The 26688-nt window shown below is 45.3% G+C and overlaps 2 protein-coding genes and 2 long non-coding RNA genes across 5 annotated transcripts; all 4 read left to right on the plus strand.

The window, feature by feature from the left end:
- Positions 1 to 4824: 4824 nt before the first annotated feature.
- LOC120405625 lies at positions 4825 to 7781 on the plus strand. The gene is made up of 3 exons (XR_005598727.1): positions 4825 to 4887; positions 6881 to 6948; positions 7599 to 7781. It is a non-coding gene; the product is annotated as an uncharacterized LOC120405625 (long non-coding RNA).
- Positions 7782 to 8929: 1148 nt separating this feature from the next.
- On the plus strand, positions 8930 to 10082 carry LOC120405627. Its single transcript, XR_005598730.1, has 3 exons — positions 8930 to 9386; positions 9564 to 9635; positions 10020 to 10082. It is a non-coding gene; the product is annotated as an uncharacterized LOC120405627 (long non-coding RNA).
- Positions 10083 to 11412: 1330 nt separating this feature from the next.
- On the plus strand, positions 11413 to 13132 carry LOC120405621 (sentrin-specific protease 1-like). 2 transcript variants are annotated; one of them, XM_039539276.1, is made up of 5 exons: positions 11413 to 11792; positions 11954 to 12069; positions 12163 to 12210; positions 12671 to 12739; positions 12968 to 13132. In XM_039539276.1, exons 1-5 carry the CDS (start codon positions 11423 to 11425, stop codon positions 13115 to 13117), a joined length of 753 nt encoding a protein of 250 aa, XP_039395210.1. In that variant the 5' UTR covers positions 11413 to 11422; the 3' UTR covers positions 13118 to 13132. The 2 variants fall into 2 exon arrangements, with proteins under 2 accessions (XP_039395210.1, XP_039395211.1); XM_039539277.1 differs by lacking the exon at positions 12968 to 13132 and having other exon boundaries at positions 12671 to 12785.
- A 980-nt stretch (positions 13133 to 14112) lies between these two features.
- On the plus strand, positions 14113 to 15625 carry LOC120405623 (transcription factor BYE1-like). Its single transcript, XM_039539278.1, has 4 exons — positions 14113 to 14151; positions 14671 to 14779; positions 15179 to 15249; positions 15463 to 15625. The coding sequence occupies exons 2-4, from the start codon at positions 14680 to 14682 to the stop codon at positions 15574 to 15576; spliced, it is 285 nt and encodes a 94-aa protein (XP_039395212.1). The 5' UTR covers positions 14113 to 14151; positions 14671 to 14679; the 3' UTR covers positions 15577 to 15625.
- Positions 15626 to 26688: the final 11063 nt, after the last annotated feature.

Below are 26688 nucleotides of genomic sequence, written 5' to 3' on the forward strand. Positions count from 1 at the left end.
CATTGTAAAGTCGATACTGACTGTAATCCCATAGGCGGCAGGTTTGTATAATTTTTGGTGGTGCCCAAAATGGTGGTCTATCTCCCCGCTCTCGCTCTGTAAGCCGATATAAAATTAAGCTACAACGCATCAGAACCACACGATTACAAGGGTCATTTAAAAGTGGAAAGTGAGAAGCAGCACTTGCCTGCTTCAATATACGGTATTAAATTTTGTTACACCTGTTGTGCCAAATTGGGAATGTTCTTAATGTTTTCTCTGAATACTGTGTGGATGCCTCAGTTTCCCCTGCAAAGTGCCAACTGAAGGTGTTGGGGACAAAGAGATCAGGTGGCATCCTTGTCCAGAAGAGATACAAAGGCTAGAGGAGGGAGTGTCAGTTTGGAGCTGGCTGGGGAAATGGGGAGAGGCCCAGAACTTGGGTCTAGGCTCCCCACCCTCCAAGATGGACCTGACTGAGGGGTCATTTTCTGTACCTACAAGCTCTGTTTAATCTGTGTTCCTGTTGTCTAACAAACCTTCTATTTTACCGGCTGGCTGAGAGTCACGTCTGACTGCAGAGTTGGGGTGCAGGGACCGCTGGTTGCCCCATGACCTGCCTGGGCAGACTCGCTGTAGAAAGTGCACGGTGTGGAAAGAGCTGAATGCTCCAAGGTCAGACCCAGGAAGGTGTAAGCTTCTTATCCTGGAGACAGTACGCTCAGAGAGAGGAGTCTCTCGCAGAGTCCTGACTGGCTTTGTATGGAGTAGTTCCAAAGCATCACAGCATCCCCTTCCACACCATGCGCTTCCCGGAAGTCCGCACAGGCACTGACACTCCCTCCTCTGCCCTCTCTCTCTTTTCCAGGCATTAGGAGGCCATCTGATCTCTTTGTTCTCCAACACCTTCAATTGGCAGCTTGCAGGAGAGTGGCCCAGGCCATCAGGTGCCCGGAGACAGGGTTTCGGCCATTCTCTGTGCAGACAGCATCACACTGGCCCTCCAGGGCTCTACAACAATCACACCCCCTTATCCCACCATCTAGATCCTTGAGAAATGCATATGGGAAACTGAGGCACCCACACAGTCTTCAGAGAAAACATTAAGAACATTGCCACTTTGTAACACCTGTATACAACTACTTATATACTTTAAAGGGGTGTAAAATAATCAAGTATTGTGCTAAACACAATGATACTGCAAACTGACCACCACATTTCAGTTGCACATTTTTCCCCCTTAGGTGAGGGCTCTGGGGTGGGGCAGGGGATGAGGGGTTCACAGTGCAGGAGGGTGCTCAGGGTTGGGGTGCTGGGGGTGCAGGCTGTGGGGTGGGGCAGGGCTGGGGATAAGTAACTTGGGATGCAGACAGGCTGCCCCAGGTCTAGGACCAGAGAGGACTCCCCCCCCCATTATCAGCAGCAGCAAGCTCCAGTGGCGGGATCCCTCCTCTCCCCCCCCAGCAAACGCACTCAGCAACACACTCACTGCACATGCTACTTGGGACTCGCGCAGGTGCAGAAAGCCCACTCGCCGCCCCAGCGATGGGTATTGGGTGGCACAGAGTCCTGGGCGATGCTCTGGAACTGCTCCCAACCAAGCCAGTCAGGACTTTGGGAGCCTCCTCTCCTTGGAGCAGACTTTTCCAGGGCAAGAACCTCACACATCTTCATCTCCTGGGTCTCTCCTTAGTGCATTCAGCATCCTCTGCCCCTCCATGTGCTTCCCACAGTGATCCCACCCCAGCGGTGTTCAAGGGAAAGCCACAGGGTCCTGCACCCCCAGTTTGCAGTCAGATGTGACTCTCAGCCAGCAAGTAAAACAGAGGTTTGTTCGGTGACAGGAACACAGTCTAAAACAGAGCTTGTAGGTACAGCAAACAAGATCCCACAGCTGGGTCCATTCTGGGGCAGTGAGCCAGATCCCCATCTGCACTTCCCTCATCATCCCCAGCTAGCTCCAGACTCCCAAACACCCTCCAGCCCCTCCTCTCTGCTCAGTTCTTTTCCTGGGCCAGGAGGTCACCTGACCTCTTTGTCTCCATCACCTTCAGCTGGCACCTTTGCAGAGGAGGGGCCCAGGCCATCAGTTGCTAGGAGACAGAGTGCCAGGCATTTAGGTGCACTGGCCCTTTGCTCTGTAGCAATCAAATACCTTGATCCACCACCTACATACTTTAGAACGGCATAGGAGACACTGAGGCACCAACACAGTATTCAGAGAAAACATTAAGAACATTCCCAGCTCGTCACACCGGGGTGGGGGGTTGCCATCATGTGTGGCCTCCCCACCCCTGCTATTCCCCCTGCATGCGGGGGGGGAGAGAACTCCTAAGCACCTGAGTGCCTCCTGTCTCCTCCTCTCTCCCTCTTCCCCTCCCCCTCCCCCGGTGCTCCAAGAGGCTGCCAGCCGCTGATCTCTACAGCCTTAGGCAGAAGCAGCACAAACAAAGGAGAGAGGCACTGGCTGTTTTCTTTCAGGCAGGGAAGCTCTGAGGCGGGGCAGGGGAGAAACCCAGCTCCAAATATTGGTGGAGCAGAGCCCTCAGCCTTGAAGATTACTGGTGCTTAAGCACCTCGAGCCCATATAAGCTGCGGCCCCTGTCATCCCCCTTCAACAGGAAAACTCCCTTGGACCGTTTCTGGATGCCACTAAAAATATAAAAATCTGCTTCCCTGCTGTTAATTTACTGCTACAGGAGACTTGATGCAGTGACATACTTTCCCTATATTCCATCAAACTCTGCATCACATCTCTTGAGTATTTAAAAGAGTATCTCATATTTCTCTATGTAAAGTATCAGAACTGTTTACAAATTTTAGGATTGCCTTTTGCTGCATTACTCTTGCCTGTGAATCCAGCTCTTACAGTCCCATGTGCACACATCATTGCTTATGTGTAGAAGATGATTCACAAATATTCAGTAAGTGTATTATATGGTCTCACCCTACATTGTTCCCAAGGGCAAAAATCTTCTGCAACAATGAAGGCTTGGGCTGATGACCAGTGGCTGCAGAATTATTGGATGTATCTTTGTGCAAAACTCGCCAAAATGAAAGTTGGACTGACAGTGGAGAAGAAAAAACAATTGCACTATGGGGATCTGCAACACCTTATTACTTTCTGTCAATCAGTGCTCTCTCTCCTAAACTAAGGTGAATGGATTTCTTTAATGTAAGTAGTCACAACATATGGTTAAATATTTTATTATCAATATCCTGTTATGAACTCAGTGGTCACAGATAATACCTGTCTTCTTTTGCAACCAGGGCACATTATCCAGTCTTTTCCCGCACCCCCACACAACCAAAACTGATCAGAGAAAAACCTTGCATAAAGCAGTTAATGGAGGTGCGAGACATACCTACTTCTTTGGTGACAAGCTGTAGGCAACACCCCTATCCTTATTCACACCCATAGCAGTAGGACAGATTTCTAGTAGTGAAACTCTTACTGATATCCAAAATACCAAAGCTGACAAATTACTTGTCAGCCACCTGAAGGGACACCACCCATAGTAAGAGGTGATCAGTTCCTATTATCTAGCCTAAATAAATTCCTTCAGTCCTCAGTTTACCCATAAACAAATCTAGTGTTTTCCCATCAACCAATTCCATATTTTCTCTACCAAACCATTTCCTCACTGTCAATTAAGAATTCTCATGTGTGCATAGACCCAAAGTATGCCTGATTTAGAATCATAGAATAGAATCATAGAATGTCAGGGTTGGAAGGGACCTCATGAGGTCATCTAGTCCACCCCCCTGCTCAAAGCAGGACCAATCCCCACATAAATCATCCCAGCCAGGGCTTTCAGAAGCCTGAGCTTAAAAATCTTGGAGATTCCACCACTTCCCTAGGTAACAACATCTACTCCTGACAGAATCAAGATTCTGAGTTAAGAACAACAATGCAGACTCACGAGTTCAAGCTTCCTGGAGTGGGTGAGTTCCCTCATTTTATCTCTCTGTTTCCTTTTCTACCACAGGTATTAATCTTTAAGAATATAATTTATTTTAGTTAGGCTCTCCTTATGATGTAAGGGTGATGACAGGGACATGCTAACTGTGGGACAAATAAGGGTGTCAGCTTGAAAGTGCTGTTTGAATCATTCCAGTGGGCACACAACCAGTACATTGATAGATTTACACAACTTACCCCCCCACCCCGAAGAGGAGAAATATCAAGGAAAACCAAGACAAGTAACCACACTAAATGAGCATATCCCAAGTAATGGGCAAATCTGTTAAAAGTACCCAAATAATAAGGGTCTTCCTGGCTAACTGCATGAATAATAAAGAATCTTCAGAATGTAGTCATTTCTTAAATGGTTTGCAAGCCTGTAATCATGGTGATTTCTTTATTGCTACCAATTTCTATATTGTTTCTCTGTGCATGGTCTGTTTTTTTATGTGTCTTTGGCTGACATATAAGTAATTTTGCTTGGTTTAAAACAATTTAGATGGTGAGATCTAATTGGTAAGATAATCAAGTAACAGTATGTTAGGGTTGATTAGTTAAATTATATTACAATTATTGACTAAAGGCATTGATGAGAATGAGGCATGGCCACACAGAGGTGGGGTGCAAGTGGGGCAATATGGCCCAAGCCCTGGGCTCCGCAGGGCCCCCCCAAGAGAACGTGTGAGGTCTCCACCCCTCTTCTGGAGCCTCAGGGGATCCAGTAGTGCCTCAGAGCAGCTGCAGCTGGGTGTGGCCTGACCACCTCCCTTTTCAGAGACACGTGGTAAGGGGGTGGGGCTGCGAGCTCCAGCGGGGCTGCGTTCCCAGCCCCACCCTTTACCACGTGACTCTGAGCGTGGCGTAGCTCAAGAGCCATGCTGCAGCGATTCAGGGAGACTGTTGGAAACGACGCGCTGGGGCTCCGTGTGAGCGGGGCGCCAGGGGTAATTGGCCGGGGTTAAGGGGCTATGGCCGGGGGGGCTGGCTAAGGGGTAGGAAGTCCTGGGGACAGGGAGGGGGGTAGAGGTGGGGTGAAGTCAGGGGACAGGGAACTTTGGGGTTGTATTGTGGGTGTTCTGGGGTGTCTGTCAGGACTCAGCAGGAGGGTGGCTAGGGGGTGGGTCAATCAGGAGACAGGGAGCAGGGCTAGGGTCACAGGGTGGTGGTGGGAGGTGGGGGATGGTGAGGGGACAAGAAGCAGGAAGGGTTCAGTGATTCTGAGTTGGGGTGGGCAGTTGGGGGGCAGGAAGTGGGTGGGGGTCAGATAGGGAGCAGAGCCAGTCTTTTTTGGAGGCACAGCCTTCCCTACCCTAAAGCTCATTTTGCAGTTTGAAGCTTGCAGAAGAGCCAAGCTGTTAGCTTTTCTATTAGGGCTACCATCCCTTTCACTTCTCAAATGCCAAATTACAGTATATATTTAATTTCAGGGGAGGGTAGCTTCATTTAAAATTAGCCACTTGAGGGAATCACATGAGAAGAGCAATATCCTACACCGCCTACCTTCTTCCCCACCTTACCAAGGGAGACACCCCCCTCCCCTACATTCCCTGAGGCTTCAGAGGGGTTAATTCAGTGGCTCTCAAACTTTTTTTGTCCTGGCGAACCCTTTCACATAGCAAACCTCTGAGTGTGACCCCCAACCCCATACATTGAAAATACTTTTTGATATATTTTACACTACTATAAATGCTGGAGGCAAAGCGGGGTTTGAGGTGGAGGCTGACAGCTCGTGACCCCCCCCCCCAACCTTGTGACCTCCTGAGATGTCCCGATGCCAGTTGGAGAACTCCTGGGTTAATTGAATTTTAGCAACCAGTGTCCATGCACATGCATGTGCATTTCTAAGCATGTCAGTTTTCACAACATAGGCTTATCTCAGATTCTGGAACAAGCTCAAATGATCAGTTTGTGGAGTATGTACATAGTCTATACTAAAGACAAATCCACCATAACCGTCTCCGGTTTGTAGTGGACCCCATGGAGCCAGTCTCTAGGAAAAACATAAATGCATAGAGGTTAAGTCCGTAAATGGCTATTAGCCAGGATGGGTAAGGAATGGTGTCCCTAGCCTCTCTTTGTCAGAGGGTAGAGATGGATGGCAGGGGAGAGATCACTTGATCATTACCTCTTACGTTCACTCCCTCTGGTGCACTTGGCATGGGCCACTGTCGGTAGGCAAGATTCTGTGCTGGATGGACTGTTGGTCGACCCGGTATGGCTGCTCTTATGTTCTACCCTAAATGAGCCCAAAGTTATGGAGACCCATATGAGTCAAGTAAGCCAGCAGAGTATCAGAAACCTGGAAAAAACCTCTGACTGGGTGGGCTCAGGCATTTGGTCACAAGCTGAGGTGGTTCAAAAGATTTTGATTTTTTCAAGCAGAACTTTTTGTTTCTTAACACAATCAAGCACAGCAAGCATCAAATATTTTGAAACGTACTTATGAAACCCAAACCATATTTAGGTTTTGGCTGATTACTTTCAGCTTTTCTATTACCAAAAAAAAAAAAAAGTTTCGAAGGAAAGCAGAAATTGTCCGTGAATTTCTTCTGCTGTTTTAAAAACCCCTAGTTTTTGATCCAAAAAACCCACTGACGGAAATAATTTGTCCAACCGTTTTAATGAGCCTTACTGCCTTTTACCATTACCTGATTCTGAGAACCAGTGATACCTCCTAAGGAAGTTTTCTCTAAACTGGGTTTGTGCTGCGATGCGGAAGGTTTCTTTTTCCAAGGGCCACCCGTGGGGGAGATCAAGTGGTGCAATTTTCCTGGGCCCCGCTGAGGCCCCCACGAGAATATAGTATTGCAATTTTTTTATTGAACAGGACCCCAAAATTGCTTTGTCACAGGGCCCCTAAATCCTCTGGGCAGCCATGGAATGATGTGATAATGATATGTGTATGTTACAGGATTGTCTCTTTTTCATAATCTTCAGATTTACAGAAAAGTATTTTCTCCAAAAAAAGTTGCACCAAGCAGAAAATTAACTCAACATAATGGCAAGTAAGTAGAAATTTTTCATATGTACCCACGGGGGTTGGGGTAGCTCAGTGGTTTGAGCATTGGCCTGCCAAATCCAGGTTTGTGAGGACAGTCCGTAAGGGTACCATTTAGGGATCAGGGCTCCAAAAAAAAGGTGTGGCTTGGGAAAAACTGCCAGGGACAGTACATTGTCCTTGATAACCTTTCAAGGTTCCTTCTAGTTATATGACATAAGAATATCACCATATATTGTTAATTAGTTTATTATTTATTCTTTAGTTTCCAGATCCCCTTACTTTCAAGAAAATCCGCTTGTTTTACTTTTTTAAGGACATATTTATGCTGTCACATTTACGGTCCTGAGTCAATATGTCTATACATGGTTACAATCTTGTAGTGATCTCTTCATCTCTGATGACATTCACTCTGCATTGGGCGAATATGGCCATAATTTCCAATTAACAAGTATTTTAAAATTATGCACAAGCCTGACATTTTTTTATGTATGTCTTCTGTTTGGCCTATGACTGATGCATCGTTGATTTTGGTTTACCCTGCTTATAGGTCAGCAATCTACATCTCATACCTTGTAACTCAACTTTAAGTCTTATATGCATTGATATGCCATGTTTGTGGTTAAGTAACTGTTTTCTCTTGTAAATGATTCTCAGGGAAGTCTTTTGAAGAAAAAATAGCAAATGTCTTGGCATACTTAAAGAGAGGCACATATCCTGAAGGAATGAATAAAGCTGGCAGACTGAACCTGCGTCGATATGCTGTCAACTTTTCATTGGAAGGAAAGGAATCCTTTTTTTTTTTAATACAGTACTGACACATTTCCAGGCTGAAGTTTCCTATGTAATGATGGCCCTGATGTCCCAACACTGGGATTATGTCGAGTGTTACTATTATCTTTCATGGGCCCGGAATTGGTATCTCTACTTTTCTTTAAATTATCCAGAAAATCAATCTATACCAGTGGTGCAACAAACACAGTGTGATGTACAGTTATGTGATAAATGAGTATGACTTTGGAAAAAAATTTTTTTTTTCATTTCTTAATTATGTTATCCAGTCTGCTGCAAGCACCACCAGCAATCACTATATGTAAAATTAGCAAAAATTTCTAGCTAAACACCAGGGCCGCCCAGAGGATTCCAGGGGCCTAGGGTCTTCAGCGGCGGAGGACCACGCTTCGGTGGTAATTTGTCGGCGTAGGGTCCTTCCGCTATGGGACCTACTTCCAAAGTGCCCCAAAGACCCATGGTGGGGGCCGAATTACCGCCGAAGCGGGACCCACCACCAAAGTGCAGCCGGGTCTTCTGCGGGAATTCGGCAGCAGGGAGCCCCCTCAGCAGGTCTTCAGGGCACTTCGGCGGCGGGTCCCGGAGCAGAAGAACCCCCCCCCCCCGGCTGCTGAATTACCACCAAAGACACGGCTGCACTTTGGCGGCGGGTCCCGCTTTGGCGGTGGGGGGACCTTCCTCCGGGGCATAAGGACCCCACGGCGGCGAAGACCAGGAGTGGAAGAAGCTCCGGTGGCCCAGGCCCTGAGAGAGTGTCCCGGGGCCACCCGGAGCGAGTGAAGGTCCCCGCTCCAGGGGCCACAAAAACCTCTCGTGGGGGCCTGCGTCCGGAGCAAATTGCCCCACTTCCCACCCCCAGTCTTTGCAGCCCTGCTATACAGTGAAATTTCCCCCTTGTACTCAAGGTATTATGATTCATAGTGTACATAGATGTCTTTGATAGGCATACACCTTATAATTAATAAATTTTTTGCAAGTAACCAGTTACAGATTAAGTGAAACATGTTGCCCCCACCACAGCCCTGGCAGAAGCCACAGGGCTGCAGGGGAAGCCCATATGCCCAACCTCATCTCCAGGATACATGCCTGGTGGGGCAGGAGAATCCACAGCACCCTGCTCCTGGTCCCCTAAAGAACCGCAGCATCAAAAACCCCACTGCAGCCCTGGGACTGGAGGAGCTCTCAGTTCCTGGTACAGCCATGACATAGGAATAGAGCTTCTCCAGTCCCAGTGCTGTGTGGGAGAGCGGGGTGGTTAGGAAATGAGACAAGGAGTTCTGGGGCAGGCAAAATGGTGGGGAGCCTAGGTGGAACATGGCTGAGATCCCGGTGAAGAGGACGCAAGGGACAGGGCCATAGGTGGTGCTGCGGGTGGACAGGGTGGGTACAGGGAGAACAATTGCTGTGGCCCAGGGCCCCGATAAACCTTAATCATCCTCCGTGCTCCATCTTCTATGATCAACAGAGGGGAAATTGTTCCATTCAGCAAAAGGAAGAAAGGTGGTCGTTGTGCATACCATGAAAGAAGCCCTGCGACTCTTTGAAATGTTTCATGACAGTGCAGTCGGTGGACATCTTGGAATACTCAAAACGAGGAACGTGCTGACATCAAAACACTATTGGCCAGGGATGACAAAAGACATTACCAATTGGGTATGTACAGTAATTAAACGAAATCCTGAGGAATGCTATTTAAAAGTGAAGTAGAAGTTCACAATGAAGAAAAGGAATATAAAATTATATTTGGTGGGCAAATCTTAACTGTGTTCCTTTGGAATACTATTTCCATAACAAAATGTTCATGTCATCATTTTGTTCTATCAAAACCAGGTTGCACAATGCCTGACTTGCCAGAAACAGGGAAAGCAATCAAATCTGGATACCACCTTGAAAAGCATAAAGGTTAATTTTTGATCAAGACACATTATTGTTTATCATTATCCATTATTTCTGAAATACAATGAGGGTTTGTTTTTGAAACGAGTCCAATGCATACAAGTGGTACAGCATAGTGCAGCAATTACTTGTCATGCGACATCTCAGTGGCTGGGGATACTTCTACAGCTTTACTGTAGTATTGTTTTCTATATCCCATTCCTGTACTTCTGTTGGTTTGTTTTCCCTTTCTTTCTTTTCCTTTATCATTTAAAAGTGGGCTTTCATTCGGATTCTATGGCTGTTGTAACCATATTACATTCTGTACTCTCCCTATGACATACGGGTTTTTTGAGAACATTTAGTAATAAACATGTGTAGTATGTCTGTAACTAGTACCCTTATATGTAGGTCACGCGGATCTGGGAATTGTTGGGAATGGATTTAATAGGACCATTACCAACAACAAAGGATGGATACCAGTATATACTGACAGTCATAGATTATCTGTCAAGATGGGTGGAAACCTTTCCACTTAGAAGTAAGTCAGCATTAGAGGTGACAATGAACATACACAAAGTGATTCTTCGACGTGGATGCCCATATCGGATACTGACAGATCTTGGTTCAGAATTCAATAATAAGGTAATGGCTGTTTTTTTCTGGTTATTTGTAATTCTGCAGTAAAACTCACTATGAGGTCACCCATTGATCTCCAACAATCACCATCCTTTATTAATTGTTTTTCCCCAAACTGCTGTTGGTCACCATCAGTATTCCTATACCATTATTATTCTTCATATCTAACATAGAAATGCAAAACTACTGGTTTCAAAAACAAATAACAAAAGATAGTCTATTCCTGTTGCTAATAAAAACATAAAAGTAGAGGCAAATATGCAATGGAACAGTCCTCAACAGAAGCCTATATGCAAGTTAATGGTGTAACTTCTTTTCTTTCAGTTTAACTTGTTTTTTTGTGAAAAATTGGGAATAGAACGTAGCTTCACCAGTCCGTACCACCCACAGACCAATGGCTTGGCTGAGAACGCTAATAAATCCATAAAAAGGTAAGTGATTTTTTGGGAATATTACAGTACTAATGGCAAGTAGACTGTGTTATGCTAGAAGATACAATTCACAGAAAAATCTCCAAAGGAATTGTTACATGGAAAGTCTTTTTCATTCTGTATTACACCTTTTTTATTATGTATGATCTGTTTTAAACAAGACCGTACATGTGACTTTCTTTTTTTAAGCAATCAAATCAATGTCCCTTTTTTACAGAGCACTGCGGAAGATGGTTGATGACAGTGGGACTAACTGGGATCAATTTCTTGATCCCATTTTGTTTTCTTTGCGAACAAAAGCACACGCAACAACAAAAATTTCACCTTTTCGTCTAATGTTTACTGAAGAACCAGTGTTTCCAACAGACGTCCCAGAGAATTACCCGGTAAGTGTATGTTTTTCCAGCACCTGTCATGTAGACATGGCATTCAGTGTGTCTTCATTTTACAAATACAACCCCTTCTCCATTTGTTTACAAAGATCCCAGATATTAATACATTCGTGGAAGAGTTCTGCAAAGAGTACAGCATAGATATGAAGTCAAGACATGATGCTGACATTGCACTGGCCCTAGGTAACATTGCCAAAGCACAGGAGAAACAACAAAGACTTTATGCTAAAAGAAAGAAATCTAAATACGGAAATAGCATTTGATGTCGGGGACTCTGTTCTATTACTGAACGCTAGAAAGAGAACCAGAAAGGTGGAGTACTGAGTCTAACTATCGGGGACCTTACAAAATTATGAGAATTGAAGGTAAGAGAGTGAAATTACAAACCCTCTCAGGGAAACAGTTACAAAGCATGTACAGTATTGCACACTTAAAACCATTAAAAGAGCCACCAACATTAGCTGCTGAAAGCAAATTAGAGGGAAAAATTGGAACTGAACCTGCAGTTGGTGAGACTGAACCAGAAACACCCACGGAAGGGATTAGAAACGTGGATGGCACTGGATCTCCCGACAGCACAGTGGAAGACACAGAGGTGACAGCAATGGAAGAAGAGGAGTCTAGAGGGCAAGATGTTTCATACAATGATACAAGTGATGCTGATGACAGTTTTGATGACATGTTTACAGAGGATTTGGAAGACAGCCAATGGCTTCAGAAAGGTAACTGGTTCCAGCACCTTTCTTACACAGATTAACATACTTCATAACTGGAACAATATTATAGGTTTTCATGTACAAGGTGGTGGCTTTGAGGGTAGTAAAACAGAGGATAAGTAAAGTATATTACCATGCATATAATATGCGTAATTTTTTTCCCCTAGTCAAATTGGTAATGACCAGCAAACACACAGAGAGACTGGAGGCCAAAGTGAGAAACATTAAATTATATGGCTCCTCCTTTCATTGCCTGAAACCTAGAAGCTGGATAAGTGATGAGGTACAGTTCAGTACCAGTAAACAAGTATTTTGTAATGGGTTTGACTAATCAAATGTCATTGAAATTGTGCTTTTCTTTCATCATGTGTTGTAGGTTATTGATGCATATTTGAGCTGTGTAGTTGAGAAAGCAGATGGAAAGGTAGGCTACTTACTGTGATGATACATGACAGTATACATTGATTCAATAAGTGAACAATCACGGTAATGTGGCACAACATATTTAAGTCCAAATCCCCTTGAAATATCAACAGACACCGGTTATCGCAACATTTTTTTGTATTTTATGCTTAAAAAAATATAGTATCAGGTATTTGGAGGTGCATATTGGACATACAATAGAGGGCCCCATTAGTTTTGCTGTACAGTTCATTGGGTCCATTAATTGTACACAAGTATGCAAACAGCTTAGTCACATTTTTAAATTAAGTAAGACAGAGCACATTGATTACAAATCATTTACTTTTTATAGGACACTCTTACATATACATATCTGATTTGTAAAACGAAGGATCCCTTGCATGCCTGTCTATGTTAAATTAACTTTGTGCTTGACATGCCACAATTATTAATGCAGTAATAACTTTGTTGACTGTCAACAGGTAGAAGCCATCTCAGCAGTAGTTTCCACTGTCATTCTCTCAGGAAGAGCTACTCAAATGAAAGTGAAGGTAAATGCTGACACACTGTAATACATAGTATGAGAAAAGCTCAGTTTCATTCAGTGAGTAAAACACAGGTTGAAGCAGAAAATACAGTGGTATGTTTGATGTGGCAGAGTAGTCTAATAGTAAGACATGTAATGATTTTGGGAAATACAGTATAACGTACATTTAATGGTTTGCTTCACTGGAAACTATAATTGAAATACTAATTTTTTGATTTTTAAATAAATACAGAGTGAATTACTTCAAAATGATATATTATTGCTTCCTTACCACACACCAGGTCATTGGGTTATTGCGGTAAGATGTTTTATATTGTACTACAATTTCCCTTGTTGCGGGTTTTCAGTGTGTTCAGTGCATGCTAAGGAAAGAGGAATGTGAATGTTATAAAAAATGGCAACTGTCACTTTACATTGTTCATGTATCCTGGAAGAATACATTCCGTAAAGAATTAATTGATTTCACAATATGCTTATATCTTATGTCTTACTGAGACATTACAAACAACAATATGTTAGTAGCATAATGCTTGTTGATAATTCAATAGAAAGTTTTTGAAAACATCTCATGACCAATAAAATTTGTGAATATATTGAAACTTACAGATAGCCTTGATTGGAAAAAAAGGAATTGTTAATAATTGACCCCTTGTGTGATGAGATCAGATATGAAAGGACATGCCTGAGGAATTGGAGGTGATTTATTAGATGCTTGCTTTTACATTTGACATTAACTTTTCCATTGACATTTTTTTAAAGGGAATGTAACAACAGTGAGACTAACATCTTCCTGTTAGCGACAAGTAAAAATTGAAACAGCATGCACTTCTACTGAATATGCTTAATGATGGACTTTGAGTGAACTTGTGTGATTGGTATCAGAGGGGTAGCCGTGTTAGTCTGGTTCTGTAGAAGCAGCAAAGAATCCTGTGGCACCTTATAGACTAACAGACGTTTTGCAGCATGAGCTTTCGTGGGTGAATACCCACTTCTTCGGATGCAAGTAGTGATTTGATTCTGGGGAAAGACTTAACATAATGTGGACACGAAACAGTAGCATGTTGCATGTTTGAGAATGTGTTATTATCAACATGGGGCACAGCAAATCAGGTGAGACATTGTGTAAAGTGTGAGACAATAATATGAAAACAAGTGTGTATGTATGTGAGCAGTAAGTCATTCCAATTACTAATTGAAAAGAGAGAGAATGGATTTTTATCTATGTCGAGAAACCAGAGGGGGGGGGGGGGAAAGGGAAAGCAGAGCTCATTTATGCAGTCTGCTAATGTACTCTCTAAAAATTTCAGAAACTTCATAAAACGATTAACTAGTAAATCCTCATCTGATTGGAACAGTAAAATTGTTCCTCGTCCAAGACAAAGTGATGGCCACAACTGCGGACCACTCATCTTAAAGGTATTGAATAGCAAATTGCCATTAATATTGGTTATGTATGTTTACTTATCCATGTTGAAAGTAAATGACAGAGATTACCAGTGGGCACTGCACCGGTGTCCTTGCCAGGGTGTACGGGGTGCGCTTCTGGCCCCAAGAAGGAATGGGGTCTCCAGTGGAAGGTGCGGTGCTGGGGGGACCAGATTGTACCAGCCAGCCCTTCGTGACAGCTGCTGCTGCAGTGGCCAGGAGCACCAGGTGCTTGTAAATCACCGTAACCCAGAGGCCCTTTTGGTCACCCACCGTAGGCAGCCCTGCCAGGAGCGTTCAACAGCATTGCTGGACCCTATGGCTGGGCCACTGATGCGGGGGAGATGGGATAAAGGGGGCAGCACCGTTAAAGCATAAAGCACTGCCACAGCGGTAGTGTAATGTCAGCCATGTACGGGAAGGAACCAGTGGGCAGTTCTTAACGGTACACTAGACTGGCCAACTTTCACCTCTGTTACTTATGTGTATTCTAAATATCTGTGTTGCTAGTTTGCAGAAATGTATTTGCAGCACAAAGACTTCAGTGCGGTAGAAACAACCCAAGGGGCTACTACTGCATTTAGAAGACATATAGCAATTCTTCTAATGAAGGAGTCAGGTAATTACTTTCTTGCGTGTATTGTGGACTCATTAGGCACATGTGAAGATAACATGAAGAGTGGAACTTTGTCACATAGTAGACAGTTATCGTAACACCCCTAAAGTGGGATATCTCACAGGTTTGGTTCTCTAATGGTGACTACGAATCAATAATATCTTTAAGTACACAAAAATTTGAAGGGGGTGAATGATTGCTATTGATCAGTTAAATGAAATTTGCATTTTTAGATACAGGTGCAGTAAAGTAAAAATTTGAGAAATTATGATTCCCAAAAAATAAAAAAAAGTTAAAACCATTGACTGCATTAAAATATTGACAAGTAATAAATCAAGGTTTGCATTTTCAGTGTTGGTCATACCATATTCATCATTTCATAACGCTATAATTATTTTTTAGAAAGCGTGGAGGACTACTGCATATACTGCAACTGTATCAACTGTGAAAAAGAAAATGAGGATTGCACGATGGTAAGATAAATAATATTGAATGAGAAATATATGCCATAAACTGGTTAAGGAGCATGATTTCTGTAAAAATTCCACAGCAGTAATCGTTTTCTTCATGCTGATTATCATATATTAGGTAATGCTCTCATGTGGAAGGAATAGCATGAGTGAATGCTAAGTATGTGTAACATTATAACTTCTGTGATTTCATTTCTTAATTGTTACTTATCAAAGGTCCAGTGTGATTCTTGCAAGAGGTGGGCACATATACCCTGCATTGCAGAAGGAACCAATCAAGAAAACCTGAAAGATGAGAAGAAAGAGTACAACTGCAAGAAATGTGCATAGTTCACTTCATTACCCCCCAAAAAACCCCAATAGAGAAACCCCTAGTTTAAATGCCTCTTGTTCAAAACATAAAACTATATTTTGTTGGGTTGCATTATGTATAATCAGAATTTAATAAAACATGTTTTTTACTTGAAAAATTTATTCTCTGTATTTGTGTCCATATATATAATGCAAAGTATAAAATTATAAAAATATATTTAAAAAAAGAAAGTGGTCTCATCATACGCGTTCTCCATACCCCCAAATCTTACCTCCCTTTTCACGTATTCACACTTAAAAAAGTGGAAGCGCGCGCCTCAATCATCCAATAGGTCAATTTGGCACATTAGCCAGGACGAAGTAGATCGTGAGCGTTTTTTACAGCAAAGGCCATCCCTCCAGATTTGCAACCATCCCTGGACTGGTGACAGGTGCATAGGGAGCCAAGTCATTGGAAATAATCAAGGAGGAAGCCAGTGGAAAAAATGAATGGGGCCACTCTGGTTATCACCTTGGGGTCAGGGGCGTCCTCTGTACCCCCAAACCTTACCTCCCTTTTCAGTTATTCACACCGTGACGAGGCAGTTCTGGCGGTACCAAAGTGAGAGTGCCAATTCAGGACAAATTGCTCAAACAGGGCAGTTACAGCCCTCGGCTGGGGGTTTTCCACCTCTAAGGCAACCCAAACCAGCCAGACAAAAAGGACTTTGGTTTCACCGCACTGGGGAACACAAGTCACACAAACAATGTCCTTAGACACTCCAGTCTCCCAGTATCACCACCAGACCCACTCATCCTGGGGATGAATGGTTATGAAAACCAACACCCCAATAAAAGAAAACGGTTCTCTCGATCCCAAAGGACCAAGCCCCAGCCCCAGATCAATATACACATCTGATCCTACCCACAAATCACGCTGTTGCCAATCCTTTAGAATCTAAAATCTAAAGGCTTATTCATAAAGGCAAAAAGGTAGAGATGAGAGCTAGAATTGGTTAAATGGAATCAGTTACATAGAGTAATGACAAAGTTCTTAGTTCAGGCTTGTAACAGTGATGGAGTAAACTGCAGGTTCAAATCAAGTCTCTGGAGAACATCCCCGCTGGGATGGGTCACTAGTCCCTTGCGTAGAGCTTCATTTCCTAGCAAAATCCCTCCAGAGGTAAGAAGCAGGACTGAAGACAAGATGGAGATGAGGCATTAGCCTTATATAGGCTTTTCCAGGTGTAAGAACCTTTGTCCTTACTGTGGAAAATTACAGCAAAATGGAGACTAGAGTCACATGGGCAAGTCCCTGCATACTTTGCTCAGTTACAAGGCGTATCAGCCTTCTCTGCATGGGTCGATTGTGTAGCTGATGGTCCTTAATAGGCCATCAAACGAACTTATCAGAGCTAACACCAACTTGTCTGCAGTGTCACCCAGAAGCAGAGCACAAATACAAAATACAGACAGTACAGAGCCAATACTTATAACTTCAACTACAAAATGATACACAGACATACAGACAGCATAATCATAACCTGGTCTTAGCCACCGTATATGACCACCTTTACCTAAGATTTGGTGCCACTACAGGACCTTGGTTGCAAACCATGTTCTATATGGTCCCAGTTTATATCAATAATGTCACACACACACAAATGAGTGGAAGCGTGCGCGTCATTCATCCAATAGGTCAATTTGTCACATTAGCCAGGAGGAAGCAAATCGTGAGCGTTTTCGACCGCAAACCCCATCCCTCCAGATTTGCAACCATCCCTGGACCGGTGACAGGTGCATAGGCAGCCAAGTCATTGGAAATAATCAAGGAGGAAGCCAGTGGAGGACATGAAAGGGGCCACTCTGGTTATTACCTTGGGGTCAGGCGAGTGCTCTGTACCCACAACCCTTACCTCCCTATTCACGTATTCACACATAAAAAAGTGAAAGAGCATGCCTCAAGCATCCAAAAGATCAGGGTTCAGCAACCTTTCAGAAGAGCTGTGCCGAGTCTTCATTTAGTCTCTCTGATTCAAGGTTTCACATGCCAGTAATACATTTTAATATTTTTAGAAGGTCTCTTTTTATGGCTATAATATATAACTAAACTGTTGTTGTATATAAAGTATACAAGTTTTTTAACATGCTTAAAACGCTTCATTTAAAATAAAATTAAAATGCAGAAACCCCCAGAACCCTGCAATAGGTCAATTTGGCACATTAGCCAGGAGGAAGCAGAATGTGAGTGTTTTTGACCACAAACCCCATCCCTCCAGATTTGCAACCATCCCTGGACCAGTGACAGGTGCATAGGGAGCCAAGTCATTGGAAATAATCAAGGAGGAAGCCAGTGGAGAAAATGAATGGGGCCACTCTGGCTACCACCTTGGGTCAGGGGAGTGCGCTGTACCCACAAACGTTACCTCCTGTCATAAACAGATCAGGGTTAAGCTCTCTTTTCCCTAGAAAGGGTTAACATGTAGTACCTGGTGACCACCTGACCAAAGGACCAATCAGAGATGAGATAATTTCAAATCTCTGTGGAGGGAAGCCTTTGTCTTTGTGAGAGCTCTTTTTGAATCTAAAAGAGGACAGTCATGTCTCCAAGTTCTCCTGGAGTAGTTTCTACTAATTAATAGTGAGTATTAATTAGAAAGGCGAATTAGTCTTATGATTTAATTTCTATATTTGCAATTGTGTGTTTGCTAAAGGAAATGCTTTATTCCTGTTTGCTGTTACTTTGCTTTCACTGAGAAAGAAAGGGGGAGGGGTGGATTCTCTCCAGAGATTAATAAGGTTAGACCCTATGAGTGTCCAGCTTGGGCTCATAGAGATTCTGTATTTTTCTTTTTAGTCTTTAATAAATTCTTTTCTATTAAGGACTTGTTGGTCTTTCCTTGGGTGGATTCTCAGGGAAAGGGGAGGGGGAGGTATCCCTCTGTAGTTTGAATCAGGTATCTCTCTCCTAGGAAAAGGGAGGGGGGAGGAAGCAGGGGGAATGGTTTGTTTCTCCTGGGTGTAAGAACTCCATGGATTTGGGGCTCTTGGAATCCCCTACGATTTTGGGGAAGGACTGTGTCTCAATTCACATTTCCTAATTGAGTGGTGGCAGCTTACTAGATCTAAACTAGGATTTTAGTTTAGAGGGAAACCAAGTCAGGTCCCCACATTGGAGCCCAACAGTTCCAAGTGGGGGTGAGACCTTTGACATGGTGGCATGCTGGTCCTCACTTTGAAACCCCCCAGTTTCAAGTGAGGGTGCAGACCAGGACACCTCCCTTTTCACGTATTCACACTCAAAAAAGTGGAAGTGCGCGCCTCATTCATCCAATAGGTCAATTTGGCACATTAGCCAGGAGGAAGCAAATCGTGAGCGTTTTCGACCGCAAACCCCATCCCTCCAGATTTGCAACCATCCCTGGACCAGTGACAGGTGCATAGGGAGCCAAGTCAATAGAAATAATCATGGAGGAAGCCAGTGGAGAAAATGAATGGGGCCACTCTGGTTACCACCTTGGGTCAGGGGAGTGCGCTGTACCCACAAACGTTACCTCCCTTTTCACGTATTCACACTCAAAAAAGTGGAAGTGCGCGCCTCACTCATCCAATAGGTCAATTTGGCACATTAGCCAGGAGGAAGCAAATCGTGAGCGTTTTCGACCGCAAACCCCATCCCTCCAGATTTGCAACCATCCCTGGACCAGTGACAGGAGCACAGCCAACCCCGGACCAGTGACAGGGGCGTAGGCAGCCAAGTCATTGGAAATAATCAAGGAGGAAGCCATTGAAAAAAATGAATGGGGCCACTCTGGTTATTACCTTGGGGTCAGGGGAGTGCTCTGTACCCACAAACCTTACCTCCCTTTTCATATATTCACACACAAAAAAGTGGAAGAGCATGCCTCAAGCATCCAAAAGATCAGGGTTCGGCAACCTTTCAGAAGAGCTGTGCCGAGTCTTCATTTAGTCTTTCTGATTTAAGGTTTCTCATGCCAGTAATACATTGTAATATTTTTAGAAGGTCTCTTTTTATGGCTATAATATATAACTAAACTGTTGTTGTATATAAAGTATATACGTTTTTTAACATGCTTAAAACGCTTCATTTAAAATAAAATTAAAATGCAGAAACCCCCAGAACCCTGCAATAGGTCAATTTGGCACATTAGCCAGGAGGAAGCAGAATGTGAGTGTTTTTGACCAAAAACTCTGTCCCTCCTGATTTGCAACCCCATGGATCAGGAGGCAGCAAGTCCTGAGCAGGAACCCAGATGGTTATGTTGTGCGGCAGAAACTGCTACTAGTAGCAAAACAGGAGGGTTTCGAAATGTGATGGTACACCGGCAGCTCCGCAGAGACCAGACGCTGCTGCCTCCATCGGGAGCTGGGAGCTGAGCAGCTGCTGCTTCCCCAGTGGGGTCTGTGCTGGGGGGAAGCCCGGCATTAACCCCTCCGGGCCCGGCCGGGGGCTTCTCCGGCTAGAAACCGCCCCGGGCTCTGCTGAGGCTCCCGGTGACGGAGCCCAGGGGGCGGGGCAGGTCCGGGCTCTGCGCGGTGCCCCCCCCCCCCATTCGCTGCACCCGGGGGCCCGGAGCTGCTGCAGCGCTGAGGCCGGGAGGATCCTTCCCGCAGCGAGTCTGAGCCGCCCCCCCGGCTCTGCTGTGCCCGGTTACGGGGGGGTGAAACGGGTCCCCCCCGCCTGGTGCCCCCTTCCCCGCACGGGCGGAGCGGGGCAGTCGCGGGGGGGAGAGCCCCTGGGAACGGGGCGGTGACCCCAGCTCCCAGCCCGGGGCAGGGCGCTAGGGAAGGGGGGGAGGGGACGGGAGAGGGTGTGAGGAGAAATTAGAGGGGGGGGCAGGTTCCCAGATCTCTGCCCCCCCCCCGCACACTCACTGCAGCGTCCCTGCCCAGGGTCACTTCCCTGTGACCAAGGTGAGGAGCAGAGAGAGGAAGAACCAGCCCCGGACTCTCCCTGTTCCCCCTGCGGCAGGAGTGCGCTGCCCTGGGGGCAGTGTCGGGGGATCCCCCCCAAGGGGTCCTTTGGGTCTGGTCTGGTCCAGGGTTTGGTTCACACCCTGTTGCTGGGAGGGCCTCAAAATGTCTTGGTTTGTTACTGCTGCTGGGGGGAGCACAAGGGGGAAAGGAGGGGCCGGGGGCCAGGTCTGTGCTGCACTGTGGGGACTGAGCATGTTCCCAGCCTGGCAGAATCTACAATCTCTGTCCCCAGGGATAGAGCCTGGGGGAATCGTGATGTGAAATGAACTGAAGCCTGTTCTGAAACCTCCACAACTGCCCTTCTTGCCCTGCCAGGCTGCAGAATGACGCCCACCTCTCGCTCCAGCTCGTCCCAGCCTCCCATGGGGCTTTGCGAACAGGGGCTGCTAACAGGGAGTTTCGCAAGGGAGTTCTCCAGGTGAAGGAGGAGCTAATACAGCATCTGTGGGGTAAGTGACTGTCTGTAGTGTGTGTTTGTTTGTGTTTGGGGGTTACTTGCTGTGTGCTGAGCTTGTGTTTGTCAGTCTGTTTGTTTGTTTGGTTGTTTGAGGGACCGTGTGCTCTGGCTGGCAGTTGGAGGCAGGTTTGAAAGCTCGAAGCCTCTGGTAATTGGCTGAGCCTTAATCAGTGGGCGGGGCATTCACTCAGGCCAGGCCAGGGCTTTATAAAGCCGCGCACAAGCGACCAGGGAGCTTTGCGAACAGGGAGTTTCGCAAGGGAGTTTAGAAGGGGAGTGGGAAGGGAGTGGGAACCCCTCGCCGGCCATAACCCCTTCCCTGTAGCCCCCCCTAAAATCCTAAAACCTATAAACCAAACTACATTCCAAAACTACTTTCTGTAAACCAGCCTTTCACTAACTAGGAGACAATGCAGGCAGAAGCCCAGCAGCAGAGTGGGGGCTATCCAGTTTATTGCACTGAGTGTAGCATGTATGATTACCTGCCCTGTGGGCGGGTTGCGTATGTGTGCAGTCGGTGCAAGGAGCTCCTGGCCCTCAGAGACCATGTACGGATTTTGGAGGCCAGGGTGGCAGAACTGGAGGAGCTGAGAGAGGCAGAGAGGTATGTTGATGAGGCCTTCCGGGACACTGTAGAATTGTCCCACCTCCGCTTAGACAGCACCTGTGCTGTTGAGGAGGAAGAAGGGCCCAGGGAAGTAGAGCAGTCAATGGGAGCAGAGGGAAACCTTCCCGTAGTTGGGACCCTCCTTCCAGATGGTGCTGGGGTTGCCTCTCTCACTGAGGTTGCCTCTCCGGGGGAGGGAACTCCAGTTTCTAGGAAAAGGCAGGTGTTAGTAATGGGAGATTCGATTATTAGAAATGTAGATAGCTGGGTCTGTGATGACCGGGAGAACCGTATGGTGACTTGCCTGCCTGGTGCGAAGGTTGCGGATCTCTCGAGGCATCTAGATAGACTTATGTGTAGTGCTGGGGAGGAGCCGGTGGTCGTGGTACATGTAGGTACCAATGACATAGGGAAGGGTAGGAGAGATGTCCTGGAAGCCAAATTTAGGCTGCTAGGGAAGAGACTGAAATCCAGGACCTCTATGGTGGCATTTTCAGAAATGCTCCCAGTTCCACGCGCAGGGCCAGGTAGGCAGGCAGAGCTTCAGAGTCTCAATGCGTGGATGAGACGATGGTGTAGAGAGGAGGGGTTCACGTTCATTAGGAACTGGGAAACTTCTGGGATGGGAGGAGCCTATACAGGAGAGATGGGCTCCACCTAAACCAAAGTGGAACCAGACTGCTGGCGCTAAACATTAAAAGGTTGTAGAGCAGTTTTTAAACTAGGTGATGGGGAAAGCCGACTGCTGCAGAGAAGCGTGTGGATCGGACACAGACTTCTCTTAGGGGAGAGTCTGATGATAGAGAATCTCCAGGTTATAGTCAGGAGCCGAGGAATGAGAAATATAATGTAAGGGCCGGATCAGATGATGAACAGTCACATAAAAAAGAATCTGGCACATCAGAAAAAGGCAGGCTAATAAACAGGGACAAGTTTTTAAAGTGCTTGTACACAAATGCCAGAAGTCTAAATAATAAGATGGGTGAACTAGAGTGCCTTGTGATAAAGGAGGATATTGATATAATAGGCATCACAGAAACCTGGTGGACTGAGAGCAATCAATGGGACACAATCATTCCGGGTACAAAATATATCGGAAGGACAGAACAGGCCGTGCAGGGGGAGGAGTGGCACTATATGTTAAAGAAAGTGTAGATTCAAATGAAGTAAAAATCTTAAGCGAATCCACAGGTTCCATAGAGTCTCTATGGATAGAAATTTCATGCTCTAGTAAAAATATAACATTAGGGATCTATTATCGACCACCTGACCAGGACAGTAATAGTGATGATGAAATGCTAAGGGAAATTAGAGAGGCTATCAAAATTAAGAACCCAATAATAGTGGGGATTTCAATTATCCCCATATTGACTGGGAACATTTCACTTCAGGACGAAATGCAGAGATAAAATTTCTCGATACTTTAAATGACTGCTTCATGGAGCAGCTGGTACGGGAACCCACAAGGGGCGAGGCGACTCTAGATTTAATCCTGAGTGGAGTGCAGGAGCTGGTCCAAGAGGTAACTATAGCAGGACCGCTTGGAAATAGTGACCATAATACAATAGCATTCAACATCCCTGTGGTGGGAAGAACATCCCAACTGCCCAACACTGTGGCCTTTAATTTCAAAGGGGAACTATACAAAAATGAGGGGGTTAGTTAGACAAAAGTTAAAAGGTACATTGACTAAAGTGAAATCCCTGCAAGTTGCGTGGGCGCTTTTTAAAGACACCATAATAGAGGCCCAACTTCAATGTATACCCCAAATTAAGAAAAACTGTAAAAGAACTAAAAAAGAGCCACCGTGGCTTAACCACCATGTAAAAGAAGCAGTGAAAGATAAAAGACTTCCTTTAAAAAGTGGAAGTCAAATCCTAGTGAGGCAAATAGAAAGGAGCACAAACGCTGCCAACTTAAGTGCAAGAGTGTAATAAGAAAAGCCAAAGAGGAGTTTGAAGAACGGCTAGCCAAAAACTCCAAAGGTAATAACAAAATGTTTTTTAAGTACATCAGAAGCAGGAAGCCTGCTAAACAACCAGTGGGGCCCCTTGACGATGAAAATACAAAAGGAGCGCTTAAAGATGATAAAGTCATTGCGGAGAAACTAAATGGATTCTTTGCCTCAGTCTTCACGGCTGAGGATGTTAGGGAGATTCCCAAACCTGAGCTGGCTTTTGTAGGTGACAAATCTGAGGAACTGTCACAGATTGAAGTGTCAGTAGAGGAGGTTTTGGAATTAATTGATAAACTCAACATTAACAAGTCACGGGACCAGATGGCATTCACCCAAGAGTTCTGAAAGAACTCAAATGTGAAGTTGTGGAACTATTAACTAAGGTTTGTAACCTGTCCTTTAAATCGGCTTCGGTACCCAATGACTGGAAGTTAGCTAATGTAACGCCAATATTTAAAAAGGGCTCTAGGGGTGATCCCGGCAATTACAGACCGGTAAGTCTAACGTCGGTACCGGGCAAATTAGTTGAAACAATAGTTAAGAATAAAATTGTCAGACACATAGAAAAACATAAACCCTTGAGCAATAGTCAACATGGTTTCTGTAAAGGAAATCGTGTCTTACTAATCTATTAGAGTTCTTTGAAGGGGTCAACCAACATGTGGACAAGGGGATCCAGTGGACATAGTGTACTTAGATTTCAGAACGCCTTTGACAAGGTCCCTCACCAAAGGCTCTTACGTAAATTAAGCTGTCATGGGATAAAAGGAAAGGTCCTTTCATGGATTGAGAACTGGTTAAAGGACAGGGAACAAAGGGTAGGAATTAATGGTAAATTCTCAGAATGGAGAAGGGTAACTAGTGGTGTTCCCCAAGGGTCAGTCCTAGGACCAATCCTATTCAATTTATTCATAAATGATCTGGAGAAAGGGTAAACAGTGAGGTGGCAAAGTTTGCAGATGATACTAAACTACTCAAGATAGTTAAGACCAAAGCAGATTGTGAAGAACTTCAACAAGATCTCACAAAACTAAGTGATTGGGCAACAAAATGGCAAATGAAATTTAATGTGGATAAATGTAAAGTAATGCACATTGGAAAAAATAACCCCAACTATACATACAACATGATGGGGCTAATTTAGCTACAACGAGTCAGGAAAAGATCTTGGAGTTATCGTGGATAGTTCTCTGAAGATGTCCATGCAGTGTGCAGAGGCGGTCAAAAAAGCAAACAGGATGTTAGGAATCATTAAAAGGGGATAGAGAATAAGACTGAGAATATATTATTGCCCTTATATAAATCCATGGTACGCCCGCATCTCGAATACTGTGTACAGATGTGGTCTCCTCACCTCAAAAGATATTCTAGCACTAGAAAAGGTTCAGAAAGAGCAACTAAAATGATTAGGGGTTTAGAGAAGGTCCCATATGAGGAAAGATTAAAGAGGCTAGGACTCTTCAGTTTGGAAAAGAGAAGACTAAGGGGGGACATGATAGAGGTATATAAAATCATGAGTGATGTTGAGAAAGTGGATAAGGAAAAGTTATTTACTTATTCACATAATACAAGAACTAGGGGTCACCAAATGAAATTAATAGGCAGCAGGTTTAAAACAAATAAAAGGAAGTTCTTCTTCACGCAGCGCACAGTCAACTTGTGGAACTCCTTGCCTGAGGAGGTTGTGAAGGCTAGGACTATAACAATGTTTAAAGGGGACTGGATAAATTCATGGTGGCTAAGTCCATAAATGGCTATTAGCCAGGATGGGTAAGAATGGTGTCCCTAGCCTCTGTTCGTCAGAGGATGGAGATGGATGGCAGGAGAGAGATCATTTGATCATTGCCTGTTAGGTTCACTCCCTCAGGGGCACCTGGCATTGGCCACTGTCGGTAGACAGATACTGGGCTAGATGGACCTTTGGTCTGACCCGGTACGGCCTTTCTTATGTTCTTATGTTCTTATGAGAAATGGCTGTAGTGGAGCCAGCTCAGGTAGGGGTTATTGGGGGGTTGCTGGTGGGTTCCTGCTGGAGGAGGAGGGGCAGGAAATACTGAAGAGGTGGAAACTTCTGGGGAGTTAGGGCTGGAGGGGGCAGGGAATACCCTGGGTGAGGATAGGGAGGGGGACAGAGTGTGACAAACCTGCTGGGACTTGTTAACATGGGCCTAGATCCTCAGAACAAACACTTGGGTGTTGGGGGAGAAAATTCCCTAATTTGTGAAACAGGAAACAGACAAAGCAACTCCCTGGGCAGGGCTGGGAAAACTGACCAGATTTCCAGTGCTGAACCCTCAGCCTGCTAGCCAGAGGCTGGTGTGACATGGAAAGGGGGCACCCAGCAGGGAGGTGTAGGGAAGATGTCCCGGCCCCTCACATCCAGCTGCTGGCAGTGGGGAGGGTGTTGGGTTCCCTCCCATGGGGTTGTGCCTGGACCCTACTGGGGGCTCCATCTCCTGTATCAGCCTCTGGCTAGTAGGTGTGTGGTGGATCTGCTGGGAGAGACAAGGGGCTCTCACTTCGTCCCCTCACCCAGATGTCTCCTGGCTGCTCTCAGCAGTGTGGGGATAGGACTCTGCTGACTCTCTCAGAGCTTCCATTTGATTGGCTCCTTTCCTCCATGAATAGTGGGGCAGCAGGTACCGAGTGTTGGACTCTTGCTCTTTCAGGGGCCGGTGACCTTCGAGGAGGTGGCTGTGTATTTCACCAGGGAAGAGTGGGCTCTGCTGGACCCCACTCACAGAGCCCTCTACTGGGACGTCATGCAGGAGAACTGTGAGAATGTGACCTCGCTGGGTAAGGATTCCTGTCCCCTCGGTTCTTAGAAGGGGAAATGCAGAGTTAACGTTCATGCCACTCCCCCAATGCCACCTCTGCTCTGCCCTGTTTCAGCATCACCCCGACATGCCAGAGACACCCACACTAGCCCTCTCCCCTCCCCTGTTACAGAGCGCTCTGGGAACAGAACAGTGCAGCAGAATGTCTAACATGTTCTTCTCTTTGCTAAGATAATATTCGGGTTCAACTCCATCATAGCAAACAGAAGCTTCCTCCCCCTGGCCTGCTCTCCAGTACTGAACCTCCTGCACACAGGCCAGCTGAGACTTGCACAGTGTTACTACCCCTTGCCCT

This window comes from Mauremys reevesii, linkage group 5 (assembly GCF_016161935.1).
Source record: "Mauremys reevesii isolate NIE-2019 linkage group 5, ASM1616193v1, whole genome shotgun sequence".
NCBI classification, from domain to species: Eukaryota; Metazoa; Chordata; order Testudines; family Geoemydidae; genus Mauremys; species Mauremys reevesii.

Bases quoted from the DNA above. Each gene is read 5' to 3' on its own strand.
- LOC120405621 (XM_039539276.1), top strand. From the start codon at position 11,423: ATGAGAATTGAAGGTAAGAGAGTGAAATTACAAACCCTCTCAGGGAAA. The intron at 12,070-12,162 runs GTACAGTTCAGT...CATGTGTTGTAG, and splicing joins GAAGCTGGATAAGTGATGAG to GTTATTGATGCATATTTGAG. The intron at 12,740-12,967 runs GTAAATGCTGAC...AAATAAATACAG, and splicing joins CTACTCAAATGAAAGTGAAG to AGTGAATTACTTCAAAATGA.
- LOC120405623 (XM_039539278.1), top strand. From the start codon at position 14,680: ATGTATTTGCAGCACAAAGACTTCAGTGCGGTAGAAACAACCCAAGGG. The intron at 14,780-15,178 runs GTAATTACTTTC...ATTATTTTTTAG, and splicing joins TCTTCTAATGAAGGAGTCAG to AAAGCGTGGAGGACTACTGC. The intron at 15,250-15,462 runs GTAAGATAAATA...TACTTATCAAAG, and splicing joins AAAATGAGGATTGCACGATG to GTCCAGTGTGATTCTTGCAA.